The 20,504-nt window shown below is 40.5% G+C and overlaps 1 protein-coding gene across 3 annotated transcripts in view; it reads left to right on the forward strand.

Annotated features, from left to right (window-relative positions):
• Positions 1-20,504, forward strand: part of dennd1b (DENN/MADD domain containing 1B) — a 136,049-nt gene that overhangs the window by 105,825 nt on the left and 9,720 nt on the right. For 2 of the 3 annotated variants that reach the window (XM_061778462.1, XM_061778463.1), the window contains 6 exons: positions 279-380; positions 9,739-9,829; positions 11,198-11,238; positions 12,663-12,698; positions 13,028-13,084; positions 14,887-14,976. In XM_061778462.1, the coding sequence (XP_061634446.1) occupies positions 279-380; positions 9,739-9,829; positions 11,198-11,238; positions 12,663-12,698; positions 13,028-13,084; positions 14,887-14,976 (417 nt within the window). The remainder of the gene's footprint in view (positions 1-278; positions 381-9,738; positions 9,830-11,197; positions 11,239-12,662; positions 12,699-13,027; positions 13,085-14,886; positions 14,977-20,504) is intronic. The other variant, XM_061778464.1, reaches the window with a different exon arrangement.

Raw genomic sequence — 20,504 nt, forward strand, 5'->3', positions numbered from 1 at the left:
TAATGAAGAAATTTGTTGAACTACTTATTTCAGAAGTTTTACAGTGTAGAAAGAACACACTGTGTGAATGACCTTGTGCTATTTATCATATAAACAATTTTGTGTATTTTATGACCACCTGCTGCTCAAGTTGACTGACACATCCTTCCTGCTCCCTGTAGTTTATTTTTAAACTCCTTCGATTGGATTAAAATCAAAGCGTACTAATCGTCAAAATGATTACTGGTAATTGCGGTTTATCAAAATAATTGTCAATACTGTCTGTGTGGACACCTCAGGGGGAGCCTATAACGTTCTGCGAGGAGAGCTTTGTGAGCCATCGCTCAAGCACGATGAGGACCTTTTTGTCCATGGCTGTCAACCTGCAGCTCTTCAAACAGGTACAAACAGCAGTCTTTGTGTGTGTCTGTAGCAGATTGCTGTCATACACCATTCTCCTTTATGCTTTCATTTTTGTACTCTTAACTCTTAACCATACTCATCGGCCATCATCAATCGGCCACTGTTTTTGTCACGATTCAAAATTTTAATTGTCGTTGCAAAGTCGCAGATTACAGGCAATCAAAATCCACATAGTGTACATTTTCACTCACGCTAAAAATACTTTTCGGGTTTTAAGCGAGCCAGAGACCGAGCGGCTGTCGCGCAGCCCTAATGCCATATAAATACAGTGTATAAAGTATCAAATATTGTGTTTTACAACAATACTTCACTGTATAATTGGTAATGTGCCTATGGATGAAAAAGCGAAGGTTGTGGCCAAAATATAAGTGTGCATGGTATGTACTGTGCCGGGTATGTTCAAATGGGAGTGAGAGAGCCTTTTACAATATACACACGCTCGCTTTTATTCTGGCCCAAGTATTCTTTCTGTAGCAACCCACTTGTTCCTTAACTCTCACTATTTCTCTGGTGTAATAAATGTGATAAAGTACAATATACTATACTCTATGTGCAGCATCAAACGCCTATACAGGCTCGCTGTTCAGGCGTCCATGTACTGTATGTAATCTCCCAATGTGCGAGGGCGAATCGCCAACTGTCTTTTTTTTTTTTTTTGCGATGGTCTGGTTCCAATGGGTTTGAGCTTATTGAGCAGTAGTATGCCTTACAGTCCAGATTTACAATATGTTCGAATATTTCTTCGCAAAAGTGAAGAATGCTGAACAGAGGAGTGGTACCCTGATGATTTTGGGCAAGGGACAATGTCAATGCTGCCACTGAGACTTGAAAAAGGTAAATATTCCAGTTGCTCAGTGTGAGTGAATTGATGGATTCTTCCTTCCATTTGCTGCTACTCTATAAAGTTTTGTGCAAATCTGTTTTGTGTTCGTCAGTCCAACTGTACTGCTAATTGCTGCTTTATGGTATAGAAATTGCTACCAAAGAGTTGATAGAAATGGTTTTGAAAAGGGCAGGCACTTGAAAGGTGATTGGATGAAGGTTCCGTCTGTAAAAGCCATCAATCAGATCAACAAGTAGAAGAGTTGGAAGAAGGGTAAAAAAGACACCCTTCTAAGCATTTTGCAACATTGATGAGAATCATGCTGCCCCATAAAAATCAATTCATCATTTTATAGCAGATTTTATTCTGTGTGCTCAGCAAATGATGTGCTGAGTTGGTGTAATTCAAGTTAGCTTGTAGAATTTTTACATTTTTTTCCAAGTGATGAGAAGCAGTGAAGACAGAAGCCTGGGCTCACAGATGGTGGCTGACCTTATGAATGTTTACAGTGCTTATCTCAGCATACACTCTTGCCTGCGCAAGCCTGTTGAAAGAATTTTCCATCCATCCATTTTTCTAACGCTTATCCGAGGTTGGGTCGCGGGGGAAGTAGCTTTAGCAGGGACACCCAGACTTCCCTCCTCCGGTGGGACGTGCCCGGAACACCCCACCAGGCAGGCGTCTGTGAGGCATCCGAATCAGATGCCCCAGCCACCTCATCTGGCTGCTCTCGATGTGGAGGAGCAGCGACTCTACTCTGAGATCCTCCCGAATGACCAAGCTTCTGACCCTATCTCTAAGGGAGAGCCCGGCCACCCTGCGGAGGAAACTCATTTCGGCCGCTTGTATCCGGGATCACGTTCTTTCGGTCACAACCCACACCTCGTGACCATAGGTGAGGGTAGGAACGTAGATCGACCGGTAAATTGAGAGCTTCGCCTTTCGGCCTAGCTCCTTCTTTACCACAACGGATCGATACAAAGTCCGCATCACTGCAGACGCTGCACCGATATGCCTATCAATCTCCCGTTCCATTCTTCCCTCACTCGTGAACGAGACCCCAAGATACTTGAACTCCTCCACTTGGGGCAGGATCTCATCCCCGACCTGGAGAGGGTACGCCACCCTTTTCCGACTGAGGACCATGGTCTCACATTTGGAGGTGCTGATTCTCATCGCATTCTGCTGCGAACTGCTACAGTGAGAGTTGGAGATCACGGCTCGATGACGCCAACAGAACCACATAACGGTTCTGGTTCTGAAATAATTTTAATTAAGAAAATTTCCAATTCACCACTGACACATACTGTATTCCATTGTGGTTTTGACGATGTGCTTGCACCTTGTGTGTGCAGTTATCCTTTATTCATGTGAGGCTTCTAATCACTTGTATACTTTATGGTTTGTCCCTCCAAATCTCTTCTCCCATACTAAACGTAACCATGTCAGAGCCAAGTGGAAAGACACCCCTGCTATGAAGAACATTTTTCTTCAACCCTTGAACTTTTCTTTGTGATCTCTGACCCGTGATAGTAGTGTGATTTACCCCCCTGAGTACAGCACAGCGGCCCTCAATCAGCCTTTTGTTTCTTTGGACACTCCGCTCCATCTATAATTTTCCCAGAGCAGAGCAGATACTGAGCAGCAGTTCAAAGCCTCCTCCCGCCCGGCTCCTGCCTCCGCGCTAACGTTGGGAAACGGACCCTTATCTGCTCTCTAGCACGGGGGATGGGATGGGCTTATCTCCCCCACTCCTCTTTCGACCGAGATGCCAGTGGCGTGCGCGAGCTCTGCACTGGCCATGACCCATATCCGCTTCAGTCTCCAACAACAGTGTAACACTCAACTTGTGTGGCTTGGCTGCTCTGTATATTTTAATAGTAATAGCTTCAATTTAATTTAATAATCCGATAAATTGTACTTGACTAACTGGAAACTGGCTATGTACTGTTAGAAATTTGATAGAGAATTTTTTTTTTATTTGTTTGCAAGCTATTTGAAATATTCATGATTTCACCCCAACAGTTTCATCAGCAATTATTTGTTTAAACAACCACCACTGTGTCCACCCTTTAAAGGCACCTGTTGGTGAAGCATGTGCTGCATTCAGTCCATATCCCACCAGAAAAACACAAATAGTTTAACTGATGCCATATCAAGGCCATATCTTTTTACTTTTTTTGTTGTTGTTATTATTATGGGATTTTACAGGCATACTGTGCTTTTTTTCATGGTGATTTTTTTTTCTTTGCAACATTGAAAAGTTCATATTTTTGTTTTAATGAATTTGAAAATATGGTGAATTTTCATGTACATTTAGTAACTCTAAAAACGATTAAAAATATTTACTCAGCATATTTGTCAAACGCAGCACGGTGGACGACAGGTTAGCACATCTGCTTCACAGTTCTGACGACCCGCGTTCAAATCCGGCCTCGTCTGTGTGGAGTTCGCATGTTCTCCCCGTGCCTGTGTGGGTTTTCACGGTTTCCTCCCACATCCCCGGAAAAAAAAAACATGCATGGTAGGTTAATTGAAGACTCTAAATTGCCCATAGGTGTGAATGTAAGTACGAATGGTTGTTGTTCTATATGTACCCTGCGATTGGCTGGCGACCAGTTCAGGGTGTACCTCGCCTCTCGTCCGGAGTCAGCTGGGATTGGCTCCAGCAAGCCTGTGACCCTAGTGAGGATAAGCGGTATGGAAAATGGATGGATGGATATTGATCAAACATGTGACCGGATAAGCCGGACAGTGATGTTCCGTGTGGACAACACAGCACACATATTATTGATAATTAATACACAAATGATTGTAGCGTTGATCCTTAATGAATTAAGCCACATCGTGTTGAACCAACAGGATGAAATAGGTCACACGCTGCCAGTGTGATGCGAGTGCCAACTTAAAAATAAAAGCAAAACAAATATTACATGAACATCAATGCTTTGTTAGCACAACAAATATTACATGAACATCAATGCTTTGTTAGGCTTTTATTTTGAAGTGGCCATCAAGCGCGTCGGTGGCATGTTACCGCAATTGTAATGCACGGCTGTGCTAGGAACAATTGTTGTGGCAGCTGGCTTGACCTGCCTTTTCGACTGAAATTGCTAGGTTAAATAAATAAATAAATACAGTTCATGCAGTGTAATTGTAAATGTACCCTTCCCATACCTATCTTCACCTTCATTTTGGTCTCTCTTCTTATGAAATTTGCATTTGCGATTGTCAGTAATCGGAACGAATAATTTGCCCTGTGTGTAATATGACTATACTCAACGTCTTGCATATCCATGCCCAGAGGTCTGCGTAAATATTCTTTTCATGGCAGACAACATCTGTGTGGATGCCAGGACTTATTTTTATCCAAAACTGTACAAAATATCGCTATACAGTATAGAATTGTGTTTTTTGACGACTTTTTGTTGTTCGAGCGAGCGTTGTCGATTAGGAAACTGACAAATTGACACGCTTGATGTCACTTGTGTGATTAGCAGAAATGAATCAAAAATGTTGCCCTAAAAGAAGCAATACATCAATATATAGGTGTATGTTTCAGCTTTTAGGTGCTTTTCCAAGCCAGTGTCTCTTTCACATTTTTACAATCAGATCTCTTTTCCTGTAAAATTGATATCAGGTAAGAGGGATCAGCATGGTGGTGCCCTCTAACAATAAATTCGTAGGGTCCAGTGATATGGAAACTAGGAATCACTTTTAAAACATATTTTAATGGAGGCAATGAAAAGGAAGATTGAAGATATCCCCCCGTATTGCTACATTTAGTTTCGTAAATCATTGAAGTTACAAGCACAAAACATCCTGAATATAAAAATAAGCATCTATAGTTGACTTATGTGGCGTAGCCAACATGGAGAGCCCATTGTCCTACCATGTACCACACACCCACATCTAATTGTCACTGGAGACATATAGGCTAACAATATTTTTGTAAGTTTAATGAGCTTAGCTGCTACTGTAGCCCTACTAAATTTCTAAATTACAGTATTAGGAATTCTATGAATTGTGTGTGATTGATTGCTGATTAATCTGATCATAAGGAAGTTGAGGTAATGAAGTGAAGACCTCTGCTATGGCTCAACTCTTTCAATAACAACATTATTGTGCTCAATATGACATTGAAAGTAATACTTAAAACAAATAGCAATTAATTTATTAAAATAGATTGTTAATTGTGCTCATTTTTGATCAGGGAAATGCTATAAAATGGTCTTACATATAAATAATAAAAGAAATTGCAGTTGTCTTTTGCATTATGTACCAAATTTTCTTTTCTATTCTCCAAATGTTAGCACTCATCTCACCCCAAAAGGCCATCACTTTTCAGAACACTAAAAGAATGCGGGGGAAAGGTTGATGGCATCAACCTGCTTCCTATCAGCCTTCCACAGCCCCGACATGCACACAGGCATGCACACACACACACACACACACGCACGGGCACAAACACACAGTCTGCTAGCAGAGTTTGAGTCAATGAACTCTCTTACTGAGCATGATAAATCTAACTCGCACACTGTTGAATTGCGTGTACGTGGGACGTTTGCCAAGAGCTGCTATTCACACAACTTATGACCCATCAGTCATTTATCATCCATCAGCCTTACAGTCTACTCTGAATCATTTCTTGTTCCAAAAGCATGTACTTTGAGTTCAATATATATTGTTATCCAGAATGTTACTTTTCTCCCATATTTTTTATGCATAAGAGGTTTAACAGCTGCTGTTCAACTTACAGTTAAAGCAGAACTGCAGTTTAGTATCACCACCTCTCGTAACCCAAAATTCAATTTGACCACTTGGCAAAATAGCAGTGTTATGAAGCCATATCTAGCCTTCTTCATATGTCTTCAGGGTTTAGGGCTAAAAAAAATCTTTATTGATGATGTAACTTATGATGGTGAAAGCAGAATTAATTCTTAAGTCTACAAAACCATTTTGTCTGGCAATTTACATAAAAATGCATCCAAACTAATTAGGAGAACCTTCAACATGCAACAAGACAATGACCTAAAACACAGTCAACACAACAAAGGACTTCATCAGGGAGGAAAAGTGGAAGGTCTTAGACTGGCCTAGTCAATCACTGGACCTTAACCTAATAGAGCATGCATTTTACCTCCTGAAGAGGAGACTGCAGGGAGAAACCCCCAGAAACAAACAAGAACTGAAAGAGGCTGCAGTAAAGGCCTGGAAAAGCATTTCAAAAGACGAATGTAACAGTCTGGTGAAGTCAATGGGTCGCTGGCTTGATGCAATTATTGCAAGTAAGGGATCTGCCACCAAATATCAAATGTTATTCCCTTTAAGTGAATTTAATAAAGTCCGTTCCAGTACTTTTGCTCACTTGAAAAGTGGGGGGCTTCAAACAAAAGGTCCTCTGCCCTGAGTTGTTTAACACATCTAGATGTAATACAATGAAATAAAAGCTGGAATTCTGACATTTTGTCTTGTATCTTTTGATCTGAAACCCAATTGTCTTCAATATAATAATTGACCTTGCTATTCCAATATTTTTGGAGGGGACTGTTCATTGGTTTGTGCTGACCAGTGTGTCTAATTAATGCCCACAATGAGGTAATCAGTCTGAGTGAGTTACAGTAAGTGGCGGCTTTGGCTTGGTGATGATTTGGGTTGATTATGTGCGCTAATTGGGGCAGCCGAGTAGTTTCTCACCTCTCATTAAAACGATCTAATGATGAGCTTCCAGCCCCTCTGACCAGGGAAGCGGGTGGCCGTTTGGCTCCCTAGTTAGCAGGCAGTCCCAGAGGACACATGGCCAAAAACAACCTATGCTCTTGTTGCATGTTGGACACACTTGCAAAGATGAAGAAATTAGGCCTGGGCGATACGTCCTTTAAAAAAAAATACCGTTTTTATTTTTTTATTTTTTTTATTAACATTTTTAATTTTAGTCAATTTTTGAAAGAGCAAATGACATTATTCAAAACTTGGAGAAAGTAACCCTTTTAAACACAACATTTTAGATGTTTGAAAATGTACCATAATTAAATAACAAAAATATTCCCTTGGTGATTAAAATGTAACAACAAAATTGTCACTGAACATAATGTGAATATAAAGGTAAAATATAGCACTTCAGGTACATGCCAGGTGGGTTGCCTAGTTTTAATAAATAGTTTTGTCAGAGAAAATAAGCCTGTCTACAGCATGAGGCTTTAGGCATGCTCTCTTAATAGAAAGGCATTTCTAGCCTACATTATTCAGCTGTGGGAAGTTGATTTTATGCTTCCGTAATTTTTGTAAACTTCGAGACGCTCTTATTTTTAAGTCACACCAGTAAGTAGACAACTAGTCGGGTAAAAAGCGTTGCACTGTGACATGACAGGAATAACCCCCAGTGAAGCGTGTAGGCAAATGCATTTAATCTATAATATAGATTGTATGTAATTTATTACAACAACTGCTACCACTATTGTGTGTGTGTGTGTAAGTGTATCCGTGAGAGGATAAATAACTGCTTTTGAAATGTATTGAAAGAGCGCCGTGTCTTAAAATGTGCACCATTCCACCAAGCTCCTTTCTCATACATTAAACAATGTGAAATAATTTTGCTAATGTGTCCGTTTCTGAGCGATTTTCTTTCAAGAAATAGGTTTTCTTTTTTTTAACTGCCAAACCCTTGTTTGGACTATTAAAACAAGTGACATTTACCTTTTTTTCATGTGTTTAAGAATACAAGTCTGTCACTATCCATTGAAAATCATGGATTTCCAAATATCCATCCATCCATTTTCTGAGCCGCTTCTCCTCACTAGGGTCGCGGGCGTGCTGGAGCCTATCCCAGCTGTCATCGGGCAGGAGGCGAGGTACACCCTGAACTGGTTGCCAGCCAATCGCAGGGCACATACAAACAAACAACCATTCGCACTCACAGTCACACCTACGGGCAATTTAGAGTCTCCAATTTATGCATGTTTTTGGGATGTGGGAGGAAACCGGAGTGCCCGGAGAAAACCCACGCAGGCACAGGGAGAACATGCAAACTCCACACAGTCGGGGCTAGGGATTGAACCCGGGTCCTCAGAACTGTGAGGCTGACGCTCTAACCAGTCGGCCACCGTGCCGCCGATTTCCAAATATATTTATTTAATTTAATTGTGCGAGCGAAAGACACAAGCATGAGCAAGTTATCTCAGGGGGAAAACACGTTCATTCGTTTAACTGAACACATACAAAAAAAATTTATCATCCGTACATGTACTTGGAAATTACACATTTGAACCCTAAAAATTGAATGAATCATTGTTGTACATTGCATAAAATCATTATTGTTATATTTAAAATATACAGTATATATTTATATATATTTATATACAGTATATATTTTTTCCGTGCCATGGTGTCGGACTGGTTAGCACATCTGCCTCACAGTTCTGAGGACCGGGGCTCATATCCTGGCCCCGCCTGTGTGGAGTTTGGAGGTTCTCCCCGTGCCTGTGTGGGTTTTCTACGGGCATTCCGGTTTCCTCCCACATCCCCAAAACATGCGCGGGAAGTTGATTGAAGACTCTAAATTGCCCATAGGGGGGAGTGTGAGTGCGAATAGTTGTTTGTTTATATGTGCCCTGCTATTGGCTGGCGACCAGTTCAGGGTGTACCTCGCCTCTCGCTTGAAGACAGCTGGGATAGACTCCCTAGTGAGGATAAGCGGTACAGAAAATGGATGGATGGATGGATGGATGAGTATATATTTTCATTCCTATGATTAACTTTATTTGCTGATTGGCTGGGAGAATGCACATGGTTCTGCTGCCATGTATTTAGGCGTGTGAGTTAGTTAATAAGTTAATAAATGAAATTAATGATTATGGTCACTTGACCTATAGAGGGAGGCCTACATCCCAACCACAGTATATGGTCAGTGTTTTGACATTCGAGTCCTCTCCTGGCAGAAATAAATTTCACAGATCATCCAATCTCATTTACCATTGTCATTGTGTTAAAGGTCAGTTAAAGACTCTGAAAAATGTTCACACTCATTTTTTATCATAGTTTTTCCAAAGATCCATAACTCCTACATACTCCAACTCAGTTCTCATAATAGAAAACATTGTGCCATCTCTCCATAAAACTCATGTTAGATATTTATACCACTTTGACGTTGAGTGTATATGTCTTTTACTTGCATATCACATGCACTTGTGGGGTTTCCTGATATGTTAGCTGTTAGCTTCATATTTATGAGATGGTGTTTTACGTGTTCCAAAGAGCGGAAATGAAACTTCCTCATGTCTCAGACGCTGTTCTGCATGCAGTCTGTTGCAGTATTTCCTCACCTGCTCCGCATTACCCAATCCCTATTACCTGCAAACCACCTAATCTTTGGTTTGTGGTTCCATCCGCCAGGATTAATAACACCCCAGTGTCGCCCCAGTGATTGACTCTGTGCGCATGTCTGTATATCCCTTTAAGTGTGTTCTTGCCCCTCCTCCTCCCCTTAATAAAGCAGTTGTAATTTATGTTTGTAGTTCATCGACGGACGGCTGGCCAAATTGAACGCAGGCCGCGGCTTCACCGACGTGTTTGAAGAAGAGATCACAGAGGGGGGCTTCTGTGGAAGTGAGTTGTGGCATACCTCTCCATTAGTCACTTTAGATTAACTTGCCATATTTCAGGCAATACACAAAAGTTATTGTGCTCAAGTATAAATATGATGAATGAAACAACACGTCCTAAAATTATTCAGGATGACTTCCAACATGAAAACTTTAAACAGCTGGTTTTACCCTGAAATGTCTATGTGATGACGTGAGATGCATTGATGCATTAGAATATTGGATTCTAATTATTATTGACATAAAAGGCGACATCAAGCTTGGAAAAATGCCTTGAAGTGACACTGAGAGACACAAAAGTTTGAAGCAAAGCCGCACCTTTTCAAATTGAATTAGTTCTATTCATGTTCGACATGCACCTACACAATAAAAGGGTTACCTCTACTTTAAATTTGATTGGATGTGGCAAAAGAAAATTGAGGACATTTTTTTTCATTTGGTTTGTCAGCAATGACAATTATTACATGCAGAGACAGTAGACATCTGAGAGGGAAGCAAAATCTCCAAGGAATTCTTTTGCAAACACCTGAGCTTTGCGTTATATTAGCATGGAAACAAACAAACAAATAAGTTCCTCATGCACCCCCCTAAACATTCATCATTATTTCCTTTGTCATTGCTTATTTGGACTTTTGACATCATCGATAAAAGCAGTGAAAATCCATCCATCTGTTTTCCCTAGTGCTTTATCCTCACTAGGGTCATGGGTGTGCTGGAGCCTATCCCAGCTGACTTTGGGCGAGATAGAAGCTGGTACAACCTGGACTATTGCAGTAAAACTCATTTCTGCAAAACTCTGAACATTGTCGAATTCGAAATAAGCCCGATATAGCTCATGTAGTTTTTTATTTGTTAATTAAAAAAAAAAGACAAATTAACTCAAATGATGTTTGTGTCCGTTTTATCTGGAGCAATGAAAAATTGTGTCGTACAGTGAAATATATCTTCAAAACTCTGCATTAACCATTGGTGTTAGACAGCTTTTCTTTTTACAATTATCATTGTATGACATGTACATTAAATGATTAAATTGAAAGTTTAAGCAATCCTGTCTGCAATATGTAGGACTTGTAGAAATAACGCTTAAGTCACAAATCTTCTGTTCAGTGTTCCTCTCAGCTTGTAGCAATGTATAGCAAGAGAGACCAAACAACAACAAAACAAATAACTTTGATAGTTTACATTTGAAATAAATGTAATGGTTAATGTATCCAGGTGATCTATTTATTTATTCTATTCCTTTACTTACTCCATCTTTTACACTCCAAAATGTTACATTAATTGATTTAATTGAATTAATGTGACTTTTTCTGAATCTGTCACTTATGTAGTCCACAATGAATCATTCATATTTGTTTGAATATCTCCTCAGGTAATGGAAAGTCCTATCAGCAATGGATGCACACTGTAAAGGTATTCTATTCACATTGCTCTTCATACCGTTACTGCTTATATACCGGATATATGACTCCATTTCACCTTTCACTCCATTTTGTATAAAGTTAATTAAAAGCATGACTGACACAACTCTGAGAGAACGGGAAGCCCGGATGTCCGGGCGCAGCTGCAGTGCATTTAGGTTGTGTGAAGTGGCGCGTGCAGCCGGACAGTGGAGACAGCAGTGATTTGACATGACAAGACGTCTACGGACATGACGTGTTGATCTGGCAGCAAACATTGGCGTTACTGCGTTAAACCAAGCCGGGAACATAGATCCCCTTCCTTCTTCAGCGCTCTTTTTCTCGCTGTCTGTCTCTCTTTATCTTCCTCCCTCGTTTCATCTCTGTCACAGACCCCCCTCTCCCAATCCAATCTCTGTCTCGTCCTCTCACTCACTACACTGACTGCCTCTAACTCTCCCCCCGCCGTCAGCTGAGGCTGAATTAGTTCTCTAGAGTGCTCTTCAAAGGTTTGTTAAAGTTCACATTTCCTGACTGACAGGGATCTATAAGAGAGGCCTTCACCTCGGGCCCCCCTCCTCCACCTCTCCCTCTTCTGCAGACTTCTGAAACACTGGCTGCCATTTTCTCTATTTAGCTGTTTAGCCAATGCTTTGTGCTTTTACTCGAAACCTAAAGGGAGCACAAGTGGGACGACAAAGGAACGACGTGGCAAAAGATGCTCTAAGAAAGATATTGGCTTCCAAAATATCAGTCTGCTTGCCTCAAAGTGGATATCAATCAAATGATGTACCTTCCATCCGCCGCTTCTAAATAAAAACCACCATAATGCCTTGAAATGTGCCAGTGATTGATACTTTGCCAGGTGTCACCAATGTTACTCTGAAGTTCTATTGCGGTGCTATTTACAGCTGCTCGCTGGTGACTGTGATATTGAAAATCACATTACGAGAAGGAATGAGTTGTTTTAAATGACATGATTACTGAGGTCAATGAGAGAATAAATGCATGTAACATAACACTAAAATATACGAAAACCGTATTACAGTGAAAGTAAAAAAAAACTTGGGTTGTCACCATTGATGTAACAACATTGTGAGTCTTAACACAAAAATTATATAGGAAGACATCATAACAGGTCATCATCACTTAGATCACAAAATCAGGTGATCTCCACTCCCCATAGCAACAACAGACATCATTCTGCTGATTACAAGCCGTTCCACCATAAACATGATTTTACAGTTTTTACTTTTGTGTAAAATCACAATATACAGTTGTTTTAAACTTTTACTATATGTTCATATTTGTAGTATGCAATTTTCATTCAATTCTCTATTTAATGGCATTGAATGTTTGCTCACGTGCACACGTTTTGTTGTTTTTGTATGCCTTGTTGATGTGAATTCTGACAAATGTAATTGTTTTTGTAAACAGAGAGGAGGAGCACTCATCAATACAGCAGTGACAAAGGTAAAGCTCTTGATGCATATCCATGTTTAGTAGGTGCACTTACTACTCTAAATCACCAACAATGAATTAATTTGAAGGTTAGACGAAGACGTAAAGAAAAACAACGCACAAGCTGTGCTGGGGATGAAAGTCCATCCACAGTTTATGAGCAGTTTCATAACATTGAAAATTGTAATGGAAAGAGTGGGGGTCAAGGTGGTTTATAATGGTCAAGGTGGCTTTTTATGTGATTATCATAGCCTATTGTGAACAATAAAATTGGAATAGCGCGCACATTTTTTTTTTTTTTTTTTGTATTTAGAATCTTTGTGTATTGTCTTTCCTCCCAGGCCAAAAGTCATGCCAAGAGGGGCATCCGGGACATAAAAGGACGACTCAAAGCACGGGTGAGCAGCAGCACGGACCATCACACCTCACTTACACACACAGACCCATAGAAGCATGCATACACACGCAAGCACACAAGGCTGTTGTGAGGCAGCCGGACATGCATGGCCCTCATAGCAAGAGGCGGGAAGGCTGCTTTACATGGAGCGTGTGATTCCTGTGCAGGACTCTTTAATGAGTGCTGAAGCCCGCTCAGCGCTTTGTTCATGGCTGTACATTTTTAACCAACGCCCCTCTGGCTATGGCCTGTCATGTCACCCCAGCTCCAGCCCCTCTTTCCCCTTTATTGTCTGCATATTTCATCACCGAGCTTGTGATTTCCTCAAAGCTAATGTAACGAGGTGTATGTTTCCATAAGCCTGCTGGATTTGATGAGGCGAAAGCAGTTTGATCTGTCAGTGGGACACTGATTATGAGCAGCATGAGCAAGATGCAGCCCTCTGTAAAATACGCAAATACACAAACATGCTTGCACAGTCAGTGGCAAATAAAAATGCAGAAATCTCTTCAATTTCAAAGATTTGCAAAGAGCACATTCCTCTGTTGTTAGAAGTCGTCGTGAATTAAGTTTTCTTTTGACATTGCTGCCAGCTGCTAATGGACATTAAAGGACATACTTACCGAAACTTAAACTAGGTAGCCATGTTCCGAAGTATCTGAAAGCGGAATAGGCTATAGTCATAAATGTAATTTTGTCATATTTAGTTCCGATTGGCTTGCTGGAAATACTTGTAAATTCCATTTTCAAGAATTATTGCCATGTCAAATATTATGTTGTATATTAGATTGGCTGGCAACCAGTTCAGGGTGTACCCCGCCTCCTGCCCGATGATAGCTGGGATAGGCTCCAGCGCGCCCGCGACCCTAGTGAGGAGAAGCGGCTCAGAAAATGGATGGATGGATTTTTTGTCATTTAATTATGTATTTTTCTTTATAAGTGTATTTCATATATAGACGTGAGACAGAAATGTGACAACAAACTCGAGACAAAAAAATTGCCAGCATGTTGCAATGGAATTGTAGGTTAGGTGTTTAAGAAGTTGATTGCAAGAGGGAAGAAGTTGTTGGAATGTCTGCTAGTTCTAGTTTGCATTGATCGGTAGCGCCTACCTGAGGGAAGGAGCCGGAAGAGCTGGTGACCGGGATGTGGAGGGTCCGAGAGGATTTTGCACGCTCTTGTCTTACTTCTGGCAGCGTGCAAGTCCTCCAGGGTGGGTAGGGGGGTACCGACAATCCTTTCAGCAGTTTTGATGGTCCATCGCAGTCGGAGTTTGTCCTTTTTTGTAGCAGCACCAAACCAGACTGTGATGGAAGAACACAGGACTGATTCGATGACCGCTGTGTAGAACTGACCACATTATGACATTTTTTTGTGACATTTCAGAGGGTGCTGTGCTCATATAATGTTAGAGCAATCACATTTGCATGAAACATCATATTAGGTGGATGTGTTATTTGGAGTCATGCACAACTTTCTAGTGCAGTGAACCCTGCAAAATTCATTCATTCATTTTCCGTACTGCTTATCCTCACTAGGGTCGTGGGCTTGCTGGAGCCTATCCCAGCTATCTTCGGGCGAGAGGCGGGGTTACACCCTGAACTGGTCGCCAGCCGAATCGCAGGGCACCCTACAAAATTCAATTCATTTATACTTAAGATTTGAATTGAAAGTATTCAGAAAGGCTGAAATTGGCAGTATGTGAGGTTTTGGACCATAGCCTGCATGATATGTTTGTAAGTTGAATGCATGTACTGTAACACAAAACATCTAAGGTTTATATTCACTATTTCGGCCTCACAGGAGGAAGAGGAGGAAGGGATGACAGTCTGTGCGGGATCCCCCACCAGTACCAAGAGCCTGTCTCCAAGGCGACTGCAAAGGATGAGACGGGTATGGCACGCACGCACGCACACACACACACACACACACACACACACACACCACTAAATTAGTTAACTACCGCTCCACTGTTGATACCAGAGCTTGAGTGATATGGATGCAGTCTTTCACCTCTGTTTTTCTCTCAGTCCCTTTTCTCCATCCCAACAATCCTCTTCTCTCATCATCTTACCTCGCCGTCTGCAGTGTAGCAGCTCTGGGAAGTACATCACTTTGTCAGAGTGCCAAATGTAATGATAAGCATTTAATTTTCTTTCAACATACTACCGTTGTACATGCAGTAGCTTTCCCTAAACAGTGGGGAAAAGAAGCAACTCATATGCTGGTCAGCATTTCCTCTGAATGACTTGCTTGTCCACCAAGTGGATTATGTTATTTTTAGTTAAAAAATGATAACCGATCACAAGATGGAGCAATGTATCTGTTTAAATGACTTGTTCATTTACTGTATATATTTGTGTACTTAATTGCTCCAAAAATTATATTTACAATAAATAATGTATCATTCTTCATCTATTTATGCGAGTGAGGCATAGTAACAGACAGAACAAATAAATGGTCTTCTATTAGATGGCAGGAAGTACATACAGTAATTAATGTATCCACTTTTTGTGACATTTTTGTTTGTTGGTGTGCCGTGAGATTTTTCAATTGTTAAAAATGTTCCTTGGCTCCATAAAGGTTGGAAATCACTGCTCTAGTCAGATCGTGTATTCTAATCAGTCAGGTCAAATCAACCTTACATGACAGAAATAATGGGTGCTAACTTAAAGTAATTAAATTACTTTATTTTTAATTAAATTACTTCACACACACCAAAACTTTAGAGCATAGTTCGACAGAACGCCTGCATGTTCGCGTATAACCGTTAGTGGTAGCACTAGCTTGCTCGGCTACATGACGTTTTGTTGCCTGCTTGCGAGCCTTATCGTATTAAAAGTACGTGAACATACCTCCAGCAATCCTTAAATGAACGTCCTCTCCCGAGCACCGGTGACCACTAACACGTTTTCCCCCATTTTGTTCTTATAAGCACATGGCGCGATCCATTATTGTTGTCGTCGCCATGGTAACGAGTTTATCCGGTCACGTTTGAGTTGACAAGATGAAGCCCATTGATCGTAAAAAACAGGATGCGGAAAACAGGATCGGATTACAATATTTTATTGCAGTAGTCTGACATGGTGCAATCGTGAAAGACCAAATTTGTCTTGTAGCCTGATCCGGGTATTACGTGTTGTCTGTCTCACACCTCCGACATGTTTTTTTTAAATAACTTTATTGGTGGTCAGATATTTACAGTACTACATCAAAAGACACGCGACAAGGCTAAAAATAAACTAGCTTTTGGATTCGAATATACTGCACACGACGTGGAGTAGATGTCTTTTGCAGAGCCAGTCAATGACGTCATTGATCGGATTGGCGAATTATGACCTTAAAGCCGATCAGCATGAAATACTAATTATCGGCCGATACCGATCAGATCGGTGTAAAGTCTAATTATGTATTTTCGACTTTGTGTGTATGAAGTACAAGCACACACACAATGAGATGAAGTTGGATTGTACTGCAGTGTGCAGTAAATGTACATTTTTCAGGTTTAAGGCAATTTAGTGATTAAATGTGCATGTCTGGACAGTACTTAGCACATACATGCATCCTTGGGGACACATTAGTTTACGTCTCGTTGTTATATTATAACACGCCGATTACCATTTTTAACATAATGCCTGCATGCACATAGTGACATTTTGGTCGCGTGCATGTAAGAACGTGATTAGGAGAGATTGTGGGGTCCCTAATTAGCATCGTGTGTCCAGTGTGTGTGATGAGGCTGGAAATTCTTAGCACACAAGAAGGTGTGAAGGCCTGGGCGGGGAGCAGAGGAAGGGCAATTAGGGCTTTTTCCCAAAGACCTTCTCTTGGTGCATACAAAGGATCCTTACTGATTAACAGTTATAATGCAATGTATGTGTGCACGCACCTACCAACACACACGTCATATTAAGGATACACACTCGCTCACACTCATGTCCGTGCCATTAAGAGTCGCTCATTGCCACGGTAACGGGTCCCTAGAGACCACTGGAGGAGGGTCACATAGGACCCAGAGTTGCATGTCTCACAGCTGCATGTATTTATCATTGTCCAGCAGTCCATCCTCAGCCACACACAATATCCTCACAACTATTTACATTTTTAGCATGACCCTCTTTATACTGATTATAGTGTCCCTGACCCCAAGATCTAAGCTTCTGGACACTGATTATGATGCTCTGCTTACTTTTTAACCTCATAAAAAAAAAAGCACATTGGCCAGTGCTTTAATTAGGGAACTTTATAATAATACATATAAATTATCTGTATTATATATGATGATAATAATATACAATAATACATATATTTAAAGTAACATCTGTGTTCCCGATATTGGCTTCAGCACATAAGTGTTATATTTTAAGAGGCGGGCAGCCTTCGTAGCTCATCCATTTTATCTGTGTATCTCTCCTCTTGCTGTGTTATTTCCCTCCACCTTCCTCCCTGTGAACTTGAGATAGTATTGTTCGGTCTGAACCAGGTGTTCGTTGCACCAGAAACTGACCTCATTGGAAATAAGCTAGTTAGATAAGGTTAAGCGTTGATGATTTAAAAAGAAAATAGACGTACCTTGTATCCTTATTGTCTGATTCATACAAAATAGTTACTTTCTGACATTCTGCCAATCTACAATAACATATATAACACAATCTAAAATATACCAGGATTAATTGGCTTCCAAGTAGGAAAGCTGCTAATTTAATTGTAGGATGAAAGAGGATTGTAGGATGTCCCTTTTCCTAATACAATTGATGCAACAAAAATTACGTTCCAGGCACACAGTCCAAAATATTGACACTCTTTTTTTGTTGTTTTTTTTTTTTTTTTTTGCTCTGCTGCATTCACGTGCCATATGACCTGAGTGGCAACAAAACCTTCAAAAATGTGATACGATGAAATGCATTTCAATCTCCTCAATGATCCGTTTTTAGAACCACCAACAGTGTCCCCCGGAAAAGTAATGAGTTGAATGAAGTTCACACAGTAATAATGTGTTTGTGTGTGTGTGTGTGTGGGTGCGTGTGTAGGTGTACATGTGTGTCGTATACAGTGCCCTCCAAAAGTATTGCAACTGCAAGGTCAATTCTTTTATTTTTGTAGTATTCTGAAGACATTTTCAGATCAGAAATCTCTGTCCTGTGTTGTTTAACACAACTAGATGTAAATTCATGAAATAAAAGCTGGAATTCTGAACTTTTGTATCATTTTCATCTTTTGAGCTGAAACCCAAATGTCTTCAGTATACAACAAAAACAAAGGAATTGACCTTGCCGTTCCAATACTTTTGGAGGGGACTGTACATGCACAGTTCAGCCATGTGAAGGGTGTGAATGATTTGGAGCATTTTCGAGAGCTTGTTGATTAGGAATGTAGGAGGAATCCTTTGGTTTGATGAAAACAAGGCTGCTGGCTTCAAACAACAGCTACTGTTTTGGCTCCTCAGTGGCTTTGTGTGTGAGCATCTCTTTTTGATGGTCCATTGAGGATGTTGAATATTCGTACTGTGCTGGAAACATTTCTGTCTTGGTGGATGGTGCATCAGGCTACCTGGCAGTGGCGTACGTGTGCATATGTCGTACACTGTCAGGCCCGTCTCAGGGAACAAAGTGACAGCTGTATAAAGAGCAGAGGTGGCTGAGACCAAATTATGGACAATGACAGCCAGCAGGCTTGTGACTGGCCTCAGGTCTGCTCACCCAGTGTGATAAAATACGCACAGCCAGAAAGAGGTAGCTCAGTGTTTGTCTTGTGTGTGTGTGCGCATGTATGTGTGTGGATTGAATAAATGCATGGTTGGAGATGTTTTGTGGATTCCATCAGTGGGAGACAGCTCATTTATTCATGGCGAGTGGACACGTACATAATATTATGTGTACACATAACTTGACATGCTCTAATGTGGAAAATGTTTGTGCGTACATGTATGTGTGTGTGTGTGTTTATATATATATATATATATATATATATATATATATATATATATATACACACACACACACACACAGACACACACACACACATACATACGTATACGTATACGTACATACGTACGTATACGTATACGTATACGTATACGTATCCTGCTCTTCGGGATTGCCAGACTGCAAATAGTGAAAACAAATTATTATTATTTTTTTTTTTTTTACCCAAATAATTCTTTAATATGCGAGAATAAACCGCCAATAAGCATTTTTGTTGTTGTTCGAAAAATATTGAATAGTTGAATCAGTGGGTGCCGATCCGTGAGTATGTGGGGATCCACTGTATATGAGACGGTTCCTATGGTAACATATTGACATATTAATGGTAAACAAACAAACAAAAACAGTGCACCGTTATCCATGAAATAAATTGGTTGCTTCGTACTGCGACATTCATCTACAAAGTTTTTATGGACATTGGTTTTGTATTCATTTAAACGAAACTAAACTTCCTGTGTCCTATCATTAAATGTCTTACAAGTCATATTAATTGAAAAAGGGGCAATTACATACTGAAATGTTTCAATGTTCATTATGAATCATTTCAAAACATTCTTTAAAGAAAAAAAAACACTTGACCAACAACAGCTACTTTTTAACTGTAAAAGAAACAGGGACTGAAGAACAGTAAAAACAAATCTGTCAGTTTGGCCTTCGTTCAAATCAAGGATGGCTTCACCAGAGAAGAAAATCATTGTTTTGGATTTACCTAGTTAAAGCCCAGACCTAAAATCTGATTAACCTGAAGATGGCTCTGCTGTATCCGTTTTTATTTATTTAACCTAAAGGTCTAGGTATTTTCACATACATCAATATCCACTGTACACTTCTTTTGTTGATAGTCCTGATCGATCATCACTGATTCATAGGATATTGGGTGTTTTGTTGCTGTAGTGCTTTCGTATTCCCAAGACCAACGTTTTTGCAATTTAATTTATTTAGGATTCATATAAAATAGTTTGAATTTGAAGCAAAAGTACATCATGGAACAGACAGCCTAGTGTGTGTCACTGGTTGGGTTTCCTGTCTGAAACCAAAGTGCCATCTCCAGGCGGTGACTGTGTACTGCACTGCGGCTGTTCTCACCCAGACACCTGGATGAGACTTTAGGTTTAATAGAATAAGCATGAAGCACATTTTTCTTCTTTTATATATGGCTCCCGTTTTAAAGTGTCCTTTCAGCGACAGCCAGTTGGACGGACGAGCACTGGAGCTTGTCTCAAACAGTTTTCCTCCGCCTCTTTGGAGCGTGCTGCTCTTAAACAGGCAGACTTGGCCGTCCTTCTGCAGAGTGTCTTCCTCTCCCCAAGGTTTGTTTGCATTTTACCGGAATCTCTTTACATATACTGCCAAGCTGTGAGATCAGTGGCCACTCAGAAATACCCTATGAAATGCATAATGTAAGGCGGGCTTTTAAGGCCCGCTAGAGTTTGGACC

Source organism: Phyllopteryx taeniolatus, chromosome 7 (assembly GCF_024500385.1).
Source record: "Phyllopteryx taeniolatus isolate TA_2022b chromosome 7, UOR_Ptae_1.2, whole genome shotgun sequence".
NCBI classification, from domain to species: domain Eukaryota; kingdom Metazoa; phylum Chordata; class Actinopteri; order Syngnathiformes; family Syngnathidae; genus Phyllopteryx; species Phyllopteryx taeniolatus.